Raw genomic sequence first — 12151 nt, 5'->3', positions numbered from 1 at the left:
AGATAGTCATATAAGCAACTGGTACATATTTCAAATCCCTGAAGAGTATTGATAATGGCTGGAGTCACCCGTCTTGTAAAGACATTGCCCAGAAGAAGGCAATGGCAAACCATTTACGTAAGACAAATTTACCAAGAACAATCATAGTCAAAGACCATGATCGCCCACATCATAGGACACAGCACATAATGATGATCATGGTATCACCTAATGGACCTGATATCCAGTACTTTCATGTAACTAACTAATCTAAGCACCTAACAATAGCATAAGTTAATCAGAGCCAGGAGTGGAAGGACAGTAAGACTACCAGAGGGACTTGAATGCAAGCAATAGTAGTATCATAAGTGTGAAACAATTATGTCTTTTAATGAAATATTGAGAAAGTACAAGAATTCAATGAATTGAGATTGCAATCCCTGGCCTGAGGGACCTATTTTAGAATTTTGGAAGATGCCTCCTTGTGCATCCATTCTCTCTTTACAAAACACTGGGTTGCAGGTCATCCGGTCTTGGAAATTTCACTTCCATGAGATCAACCATAGGTATGTATCTGAACAAACTGATGGGGAGGATTTGTGTTACTCTATTCTTCAACCATATGCTTCTCAACTATTTCTGTTTTCCTCCTGAAAATTGTTCAGCAATCAAGTGGAGTTTATATCCACTCAGATACACCTGCCCTCGGAGCTGAGCTGAACGACAAGCCCATAACTTTCAAGCTGCTCAAAATCTGCACAACAAATGGGGCCGACAACAAAGGAATGGTGAGTCTATCTTTTCAAAATTACAAGACAATATTGTTTGTGGTATTTATACTTATTTCCTTACTCTCTCCTGTTAAAAGAGCCAATTCCAATTGCATGATAATTCTATGGCTGCAAGCAGTCCTCACCTAAATGAACATTATCTAGTGCCTGAATTTGTACTTGTCACTGGCTATCTGTTCCTGGAGGCAGTGCACCATGTTCCATCTTGTCCCTACTGATCATCAACCAGATGTCCTCTGCAAAGGCTCATTGACTTTTGGATGGGTACATGGAGCTTAGAAAAATAGAGGGCTATGGGTAAGCCTAGTAACTTCTAAGGTAGGGACATATTCGGCACAAATTTGTGGGCCAAAGAGCCTGTATTGTGCTGTAGGTTTTCTATGTTCTATTGACTGAAGATGAACACCGATTGATTCAGCACTGACTGGCCCTTCACAACTTTTCTGTTTCAGTATTAGATCCAACTGGACCCACAACTTCTCCTCACTAGTCAAGAAGGCGCAGCAGTGTCTACATTTTCCAAAGATTGAGGCATGCAAGGCTCCCCGCCCCTGTTGTAAAAACTTTCTACAGGAGCACGATTGAAAGTGCATTATTGTGTGGTATAGAAACTGCAAGGCATTAGACCACAAGACCCTACAGAGGATAGTAAAAATCATCAAGTGGATCACCTGATCACCTCCCCCTCCTATTTGTGATATTTACTGGGAGTGTTGTACATGAAGGGCACTGTTGAGGATCCCTACCACCCATCCCACAATCTCTTTGGCCCACTAATGTCAGGAAGGAGGTACAGGAGCATCAGGATGAGGGCTGTCAGACTGAGTAACAGCTTCTTCCCTCAGGCTGTGAGACTAATGAATACCCTGCCACCACCGAGGACTCGCCACTAGGACAGAGAGCTGTTTACTGTATGCTGCGCACTACATACAGTTTAAATTAGCTGAGTAACAATTTATGTTTTACATTAAATACGAAACAAATTAGAAAGCTGTGTATTAGTTGCTAATAGTTATTGATGGAGGAATTCATACATTGTACGCTATTGTGTTCTTATGTATATTTTTCCCCCTTTTTTAACTAGTTCCATGAAAGTTCAGCTAATTGGGACAGCAGTTTAATTGGGCAGAATATACTGGTCTGATGTGTCCCAAATAATCAGAATCCACTGTATTTTGTTTTATGTACTGTGTGTGATATATGTATTGTGGGTACACCGTGATCTGAAGGAACATTGTTTCGATTGGTTGTATATATGCACAGTCAGTGACAATAACCTTGAACTTGAACTTGGTGGTTTGTGGTACCCACTAGGTGGGAGTAGTAGGCAGTTGTCGATCCCAGAGGATCACAGGTTTGCGCATCCGGTGGACTGTGTCCTCTCCAGGGTGCAAGCCTGGGAGGGAAGATTTGAAGAATGGGCTGTTGCCCATGCTGCGGGTTCCGCCTCACCATATCACTGATGTAGTCCAAGAGAAGGACAAGCGCCGATACAGCTTGGCACCAGTGTTGTCACAGAGACTGCCAGAGTGAAGTTGTAAACAACATCAAACTGCCTTAGTGACCCCGGCTCCGGATTTCTTCCTTGGGGTTTACTCCTGAAGCCTTTCCCATGGGTGGGTATGGCCGCAAGGCAGTGGAGGTTTAAAATCAGAGTTTTCCTTCTCCTAGGCGGGCTGCTGTCTAAGGCTGACGAGCCCCACCTGCCTGAAAGGTGGGAGTACACCTATGGGTTTTAGATAGAATTTTATGGACTAGTATTATGCATTTTAGGAACTTACATACTTCAATAAACGGACTGAAAAGAGAGTTTAAAAATATTTTGGAAATTCAATATTTTCATCAGAACTATAATTAAAAGTAAACAATAACTATTTGAAGCAAACCATAAAGTGATATTAAACAGTTTCCTTAAGGCTGTCATAGCTGCTAGTGGGGGTAAGCTTCCACTAGCTAGTAAATGTTCCAATGTCATGCATCTCAAATAGCCTCTGACAACCAAGCCCAGCTCTTGGTCTTTACATGTGGCTAAGCTACTAAGCCCAGTGGAACCGTTGCTACTGACAGGAGAAGGGGCAAAGACAGGTTACTGGTGACTTAAAACCAGTCACTTCAGGCAGATGGAGCTCGTCAGCCTTGGTAGGCACCACATCTAGGACAAGGAAAACTCTGATCTCAAACCTCCGCTGTTTTGCAACTACACTCACTCATGGGGAGACTTTGGGAGTAAACCCCGATGACAAATCTGGATCTGAGTCACTGAGGTACTCCTGCATTGTGCCAAACTGTATCGGCCTCTGCCATTCTTTTAGGTTCATCACTGCATGGAGTGGGGGAGCCTGCTGCAAGAGCAACAGCTTGCTCTCCATATCATACTGCCCTGTCATTTCTCATGGTCTTGCTGTTGATTTTGTTTCCACTTCCCCTTCACGTACGAAGATAGTACCAATCACTAAGTAAACCAGTAATATGTGGGCAGCACAATGGCAGGCTCATGGAGCTGCTGCCCCTCTGCTCCAACAAGCCTACTCACCCCCTCCCTCAATACCATTCAAGGCCCCAAACAGTCCTTCCAGATGAGGCAACACCTCACCTGCGAGTCTGATGGGGTCATCTACTGGTATGCTCCTGGTTTGGCCTCCTGTATATCGATGAGACCCAAAGTAGATTGGGAGACTGCTTTGCCAAGCACCTACCAGAAAAGTTTGAGACTGCCAGAAAAAGCAGGATCTCCCAGTGGCCACCCATTTTAATTTCACTTCCCACTCCCATTCCGACATGTCAGTCCATGACCTCCTCTACGGAGGCCACACTCAGGTTGGAGGAGCAACACCTTATATTCTGTCTGAGTAGCTTCCAACCTGATGGCATGAACATTGATTTCTCGAACATCTGGTATTGCCCCCCCCTTCACCATTCCCCATTCCTGTTTCCCTCTCACATCTTTTCACCCTACCTGACTGTCGCCTCCATCTGGTGCTCTGACCCTTTCCCTTTCTTCCACGGTGTTCTGTCCTCTCCCATCAGATTCCCACTTCTCCAGCCCATTATCTCTTTCACCAAACAACTTCTGAGCTCTTTACTTCACCCCCTCCCCCTCTCCTGGTTTCACCTATCACCTACCATCTTGTACTTCTTCCTCCCCTCTCTCCCACCATCTTACTCTGACTCTTTCACCTTTCTTTTCCAGTCCTGATGAAGGGTCTCAGTGAAATATCGACCGTTTACTCCTTTCCATAGATGCTGCCTAGCTTGCTGAGCATCTGCATTGAGTTGGCATTTGCAGAGATGACAAGAATGACATTAATTGTTCTGTTTATTTTGTGTCAGCAGATTGCAAAACTATGTGCTCAGGTGAAAATTAGTCATTTTGTGTATGTTACTCTGGATTTCCAGCATCTGCAGATTTCCTCGTGTTTGCCAGGCTCCATCATGACCTTCAGTACTGAATGTGTGGAATTTGAATATTCTCCTTGTGAGAGCACTCACCGGGATCTCTTGTTTCTTCCCACATGTGGGAGTTGGTGGTTAATTGGCTGCTGTAAATTGCTCCTAATATGGAAATGAGTGGGAGAGAGAATCAGGATGTGGGGACAATCAAATGATGCTTATGTAGGGTTGGTGTAAATGGCTGTTTCACACTTGGTGAGGACACAGTGGTCCGTACAACTCTCTGTCTTAAACAATTCCTTTCCCTAATGCCAGCTTTGGTTTGTTTGCCAATGTTTTGGAATGCATGGGTTCTGCTGAAATACTGGATTTCAGCAACACAGTGAAGTCACAATTGACTGACTATGCGTTATTTTCTCTTAAAGTGGACCTGATTTCGTTTAAAACTTATGGCAGACTTTATATTTGTTTTGTTAGCAAAGAAAGCAGTACTTTTTAACTCCGGCATTAGCTGTGGATGACATGATTCTTTTTAACCTGTATTATTTTAGGTATAAAGATACAATGTGACATATAACAAAATGAAAAATTGTTTTCTTAGAATAATGTTCTTTAATCTCTGGTATTATCATCCACCATCTCTGCTCTGGCACCTAGCGCTCTTGGCTTACCATCACAACTTTCCACATATATTGCTTTGGCATCAAATTATCCTTTTTTACATTAGAACTAGAAACCATAGAAATATTACATTTACATTACTGGCTGTGCTGTCCGGCCAATGAAAATTTAACAAGAATTTAAGTGAACATTTGAGTTGGCATTTGCAGAGATAACAAGAATGGCATTAATTGTTTTGTTTGTTTTGTGTGAGCAGACTGCAAAACTATGCACTCAGGTGAAAATTAGTCATTTATGAAATTTTCTCTCTCCTCTTCATTAAGCAAATTCCCATGATCATATAATGGTGGGGAGGGGGAAGTAATTCATCATCAAGTACAGTTTTTTAGCTGAAAATTGGATCAAGGCATATAAAAGTATCTGACCCATTTTAAACTCCTGTGTTTTGGTCTTCCTTATGCTACAATTATGTCCTTACTTATAGGGGAAACTGCCTGAATAAACCAAGTAACACATCGCAACTGAGTCAGACCAATGACAACACTCAGGACCGCAGGTTGAAACAAAATGAAAGAGCAGAGGAAAGAAAACGCAGATTTTAAAAACAAGAGAAAATCTGCAGATGCTGGAAATCCCGATTTTAAAACCAGTATTTCAAAGGTCCTATAAAACTGAAGTAGCAAATCTATCAAAATAAGGGAGAAAATCTAGTTCAGCATTGGACTCCGGGGAATATCTGGCCCATGACTGCTCAAAGTGGAGAAGGAGCATTTGGAATGACATTGAGAACCTCAAGTCCATGTGTTGGATCCACTTAGAAGTCCTGCACAAGCAGCAGAATTAGCACATGTGTTCTCAAGCTATGGGCATCTCCTGCTCCATATCAGAATCACACTCAGCTTTATTGTCACTGACATAAGTCAGAAAATTAGTCTTTTCCTGACAGCCTTACATACAGTTTATGTTATAATATGAATATATAAATAATACAAAAAAGGTATATTGTGGTAATGTTCATGGTTCATGGACAGTTCAGAAATAGTGTGGTGGAGGGGAAGAAGCTGTACCTAAAACCTGGACTGTGAATCTTCAGACTCTTGTACCAACTCCCTAGTGGTAGTACAACTCCCTAGTCTGTATGTCTGTCTGTCTGTAGTATTGAGAAGAAGGCATGTCCATGTTGGCTTCATCAGCCACTTCAAAATCACAAAGCTGGAGTACAAACAATCATTCTCAATTCCAAGGTAATGCCTAAGAAGAAGGTGTGAGGTTGTGGAAGCCATATTATTAGTTAAATTTCTATGTCCCGCATCCTACTGCTGCACCAGACAAGCTACAAGATCAATATCCATCTGATAATGTTGAAAATATTCAGGGATTTTAATCCCTAAGTAATAAGAAAAAGAAGCAGAATAAGGCCATTCTGCCCATTAAGTTTGTGCCACCATTCCATCATGGCTGATTTATTATCTCTCTCAACCCCATACTCCTGCCTTGTCTCTGTAACCTTTGACACCCTAACTAATCAAGAACCTATCAACCTCCGCTTTAAAGATACTCAATAACTTTGCCTCCACAGCCATCCATGGCAATGAATTCCACAGAATCACCAGCTTCTGGCTACAGAAATTTGGCCTTATCTCTGTTCTACATGGACATCCCTCTGTTTTGAGGCTATGTCCTCTGTTCCTAGACTCACCCACTGTAGGAAACATCCTCTCTACATTCACTCTATCTAGGCCTTTCAAAGTTTAATAGATTTCAATGAGAGTACTCACCCATGCTTCTGAACTCCAGTGAGTACAGGCCCAGAGCCATCAACCCTCCTCATACATTAACCCTTTCATTCCTTAGTTCCTCCAGCATTTTGTGTGTCTTGCTTTTCATTCTCATGAATCTCCTTTGGACCCTCTCCAATGCCAGCACATCTATTCTTAAATAAGGGGCCGAAAACTGCTCACAATACTCTAAGTGCAGTCTGAGCAATGCCTTATAATGTCTCAGCATCACATTTGGCTTTATTACCACATGCACAACCTGAAAGTTAACCTGTAGAGAATCCTTCATAAGAACTCCCAAGTCCTTCTGCACCTCTGATTTTTGAATTTTCTCCCCATTTAGAAAATAGACTATGACTTTATTCCTTCTACCAAAATGCATGACCATACACTTCCCTACTATATTCCATCTGCCACTTTTTTGTCCATTCTCCTAATCTATTTAGGTCCTTCTGCAGACTCCTTGATTCCTAAACATTACTTGCCCCTTCACTTACCTTCATGTCGTCTGCAAACCTGGCCACAGAGCCATCAATATCATCATTCAAATCATAACATATAACGTGAAAATAAGTGGTCCCAATAGCAACCTGAGTAGAACACCACTAGTCATCAGCAGCAAACCAGAAAACACCCCCTTTATTCCCACTCTTTGCCTCCTGTTAGTCGGCCAATCTTCCATCCATGCTAGTATCTTTCCTGTAATACTTTGGACCCTTATCTTGTTAAGCAGTCTCATGTGGCATCTTGTCAAAAGCCTTCTGAAAATCCAAGTACACAACATCCACTGACTCTTCGCTGTCTATCCTGCCTATTATTTCCTCAAAGAATTCCAACAGATCTGTCAGGCACAATTTTCCCTCGAGGAAACCATGTTGACTATGGCCTATTTTACCATGTGCCTTCAAGTACCCCGTAAACTCATCCTTAATAATGGACTCTTAACATCTCCCCAACCACTGAAGTCAGGTTAACCAGCCAATAGATTCCTTTCTTTTGCCTCCCTCCCTCCATAAAGAATGGAGTGACACTTGAAATTTTCCAGTCCTCCAGAACCATTCCAGAATCTGGTGACTCTTAAAAGAATATGTAATTGTACAAGTGTAGCCAGATCATTTAAGAAACCTATTGCACTAATTGCAATCATTAGTAACGTGAAAGAAACATTCTTCAATAATATGATGATGCACACTTAATCACCTCACATTCACTCTCTTCAGTTCTATTAAGAAGTATCAGCCCTGATTCAGATCGAGAGATAGCAGCTGACAGCAGACAGGTGACTGCATTTGTCCACTACACTAAGAAGTATAGTTTAAACTAATTAATATGTCTGACAAAATGGCACATGGTCAAGATTATCACATTGAAAACATTTAAGGCCTAGAGCAACTTCGCAATAATTTCTGAAGAAAGTATCTAAAGCTAATCACCTTTGTCAGTGATCTTCCTTCTGGTTTAAGGTCAGAATAGGGACTATTCACTGATAAAGGCAACAGTATTCAGCAGTTTGGCAGATTTTTTGCTTTTTGGCAAAGCTTCCTAGACAGGTAACCTCTACTAACAAAAGGGCCAAAGACAGTAGGTGGACGAGAACACCAGAATCCTCCAAGTCACACATTTGCTTTGTATATATATTACGATTACTTCATGCTAGAAAAACCCTACTGTGTTGTTGGAAAGCAACTTTGTGGTAGTTCATTGCTATCCACTTGGGCCAAGCATGGATACATTTTTACCCTCCTAATTTCAAAATGACCATACAGTACATTAATTTCCCATCCATCCGTAGTTTATTACCAGCTTGGTTGCTAAATTCACTGTCTAGAATTGATCCATTTAAAGTAGATAAATTGCTAGCTCTGGCCTTAGTCTTTGCTGAGGTAGCTGTGCTTCATAATACGAACAGGTTCTAGGCTCATGATAAGGAAAATCCATTGCTGGACAATTTGGATATATAATGAGGTTAAGGTTAGGATCAGGTCCAGCTTCAATGTTCCCACAGATCAGTATTGCGAGCACATACCAGATAACTTTTGAGATGAATAATGTATAATTGTTCTGAGTGGCTGATGAATAAAGCTGTGGAAGTTGGGAATTATGAGACTCTGATTTACTTCTGTAGTACTGCATATAGAAATCAGATTGTTTCAGTTTAAAGAAAAGCTATATTCATTACACAAAGGCATTTCTGAACAGTTGTACCATATAGCTTAATGGGGCTTAGGATGAAAAATTAACTGGTGAATTATTTGTGTGAATTTGACACCATTTTGCACTCTAGCCTTCTAAGAGTATCCAGCAAAGTGTTCCTCTTATACAAACCTCCAGCCCAAATTACTAATGGAAAAAAAGTTTCAAAATTCTGACATTTAACAGGCTGATTATTGAAATTATTGCACTCAGTTTAAAAATCCTTAAAGACCCTTCAATCTTATTGTCAAAATATGTCACCCTTTTCTGCATATTGGATTGTTCCAGTGATAACACAGGTTGATTCTTACTCAAACTCTTTTCTGCTATGACATCATTCAGAATAGCTTGTGTGAAATTAGATTCTTGGCAGGAAAGTTGAAGGTGCAAAGATGATTTTGAATTGGTTGAATGATGAGACTTAATGAGGTACCCATTAACTGTCAGAATTCACAGCAAGTGCTTTTAGCTGAGTAATTTTCTTTGAGTGTGCACACTGGATAACTCTATAAAATTGTGAAAATTAATTTCTATACTTTACAGGAAGGTATTGCATTATAGAATATTTCTTATGAACATCTTAAAATTTATATTTGGTTTGCATTATTAGGACTGGAAACTTTTAAATAAGTGGGTAGTATTTTTTGTAGAAAATTGAAGCTTTCAGATCAAAGTCTAAAACATTTGTTTCTAACCTAACTGGCAGGTGGAACTTTTCAAAATGCCACATGCAGACTGATCTGGAATCCTCACAATTGACAAAGCAGCAGGGAGCCCAGTTTAATGCTGTAAAGTGTCACAGTTATTTTTGTATGTATTGAACCAAAATGGCAGGTGTAACTATTTTCCCTGCGGTTAGCTAATGGAGTTCTTTTGTAACGAGAAGATTGCCGACAAACCAGCCAGTAATTACCCTGACAGTCAGAACTGCTCATCACTTGTGATATTTGACCGCTATTTTACCGCTTTTTGAATACTAATAATCCCGTCTTTTACTAATCAAGTTACATATTTTTGTAGTGCCATTACAGACATAATTAATATAAATTGAAAAGTGTTGAAAAGATCTTTCCAGTGTTATATCCTGGGGACAGGTAGATTTTTGTCCTTCTGTTCTAATTTTGCTGCTCATTAGAGGCGGCACAGATGCTGGCGAATGGACAGCTTTCTCCATGGTGTCTATGATACTGTAGTTTGACTAGCACTGCATCAAATGGAAAGGTACAGTCTTACAGTTCCTTCAATGGTTAAACATCCTGGCAAGTGTGTTCCTGAGCCATTAAGATGAAGGTTTGATTGCAGATTGGTGCTGAGCTGGCTGACCTTACCAAAAGCAGAAATGACAGTGTTAGAATTGGCCTTCAGTGCTTTCCTGAGCTGAAGAAGCAAGAAAGGTGTGGGGGGATGGGATATCACCACTTATAGTTTAGTGAACCAATTCCCAGTAGTTAATACAGTTCAATGCGTGGACATCAAATGAATTCCGATTTCATTTCAGTTTCAAATATATATTGAAATTTCCCTGATAGGTTCAATGGGCTACTTAACCATGTACTGTGAAAAAATAATTCAGAATTCTAATACCACTATCTTCATTCTTCTCGTAATTTAAAATACCTCCTCCATTTAAAACATTAACTTTCCAACCTAGGAAGAAGAAAATTGCCCCCATTCACTACATTCTATCATGATTTTAGAAAGCTCTGAAATTTTCTTGTAGCCTTTCCTGCTTCACTGGAAATCACTGGAATACTACAATTTGATCCTTATCCTATTTTCTCATCTCTCTTTAGTTCAAACTCTACTGTACATTATCTGTGCCTTTCATGTCTTTCCATGAATGGCACTGAACACCTAACCCAATCATTATTTTGTAAATCAAATGTATCATCAATTCTTTACAATTGTATTCTTTTACATATTGTGGCCACCGGCACCTTCATTTACTCTTAAATGTTTAAGGTCTCTGCTGATTCACATCTTTCAGCATTAATTTACATGAGTATGTTCTCGCATTCCCAAGATATACAACCTCACACTTGCATTTCACCTGACCCACTACCAATGTTGAAAGTACCAATGTTGCTTGCAGCTACCATTTATGAGGGATCCCCATGGATTCAGAAAACATATAGTATTATCTAGAATTTTAATGATTCACCTAAAATGCTGGAGTAACTTTTCAGATCTGGCAGCTTGTATGGATTAGAATGAGCGGTCAATGTTTCAGGCCGAGATGCTTCATCAGGACTGGCAATTCTTCTACATTCCTCTCCATAGATACTGTCTGACATGCTGAATTCCTCCAGTATCTGGCATGTGTTTCCAGCATCTGCAGAATCTCTTGTGTCAATGTAGTTTTATTAGCATAATTTTTTGCTAGGTAACTCCAAGTAACTGCATCAACACTATATAATTAACCACTCACCACTAAAAGTGATTTAAGATTGTCAGTAGAATTTAGTGGTAATACAAAACAAATACTTTTAGAACAAGTTATCATAAAGGTGTATCAATATTTGGAGAAACACATATCGGACATTGGAATGGTGCTGACATAATAAATACTTTGGGTCTAAGCTTTTCATATAACATCATTTACTAGATCTGAAATTTCCAACATAATGAGCCACCCGCCACCACAATGTCAAATACATTATGTCAACAAATAAAATCTCTAAGTTGTTCCGTCAAGGGTTTTTTTGATTACTCAACACCATCTTTATTCAATAATGTCAGCCATTTTACTAATTCTGCTTCTTTTGTACATCTCAGATTCCCCTGACTCCAATGCACAAGTACAGACCTCGAATTCATTTGATTCAGAATGCTGAGCAACTGAAGTCTAAACTTTGTTCGTGGACATACTGCTTCCCAGAAACAGAATTTATAGCTGTGGGTCACTACCATAGCAAAAAGGTGTGTTTTTTAATTCAGCAATTTACACTACAAATTTGCTGTCTTCTTGAAATTGTGTGGAATTTCGCATGTTTGCTTGTTACAATATTACAATACAATTATTGTTACAATAATTAATTGATTTTATAAGTGTCATTGCAAAAACAACATTAAGATTAATGTTGGATGCAATGTTGATCAAGTGGAAATGTATGGCAGGACAATGTCTGTAATAACTCCTCTAGTCTTTAGAGTGCCATGGAATCCATCTGACATGTCCTTATTGAATGAATGCTACATCCCAAGGTTGATACCATCAACGATGTATCATTCCTTCTACGTACCCAAAGTCAGTTTAGACTTTGTGATTCAGGACCTGTTCTGGGAATTAAACATAGCAATGGATTCAAAAGTGCTGCCTCTGAATTAAAGCTGACTCCGTACATTAAACAATCATTTGTTTCATTGCTAACTATGGAAGTAATGGATGGCACATTCGTC

The 12151-nt window shown here is 40.0% G+C and overlaps 1 protein-coding gene across 1 annotated transcript in view; it reads left to right on the top strand.

Moving 5' to 3' along the window:
- Positions 1 to 12151, top strand: part of fam222aa (family with sequence similarity 222 member Aa) — a 228041-nt gene that overhangs the window by 24796 nt on the left and 191094 nt on the right. Inside the window, exons 3-4 of the mRNA XM_073065861.1 lie at positions 645 to 767; positions 11528 to 11671. Coding sequence (XP_072921962.1) covers positions 645 to 767; positions 11528 to 11671 — 267 coding nt within the window. The remainder of the gene's footprint in view (positions 1 to 644; positions 768 to 11527; positions 11672 to 12151) is intronic.

Source organism: Hemitrygon akajei, chromosome 14, assembly GCF_048418815.1.
Source record: "Hemitrygon akajei chromosome 14, sHemAka1.3, whole genome shotgun sequence".
In the NCBI taxonomy this organism is placed as follows: Eukaryota; Metazoa; Chordata; class Chondrichthyes; order Myliobatiformes; family Dasyatidae; genus Hemitrygon; species Hemitrygon akajei.
The sequence above is the reverse complement of the archived record's forward strand: the minus strand, read 5'-3'. Positions and strand labels throughout refer to the sequence as shown.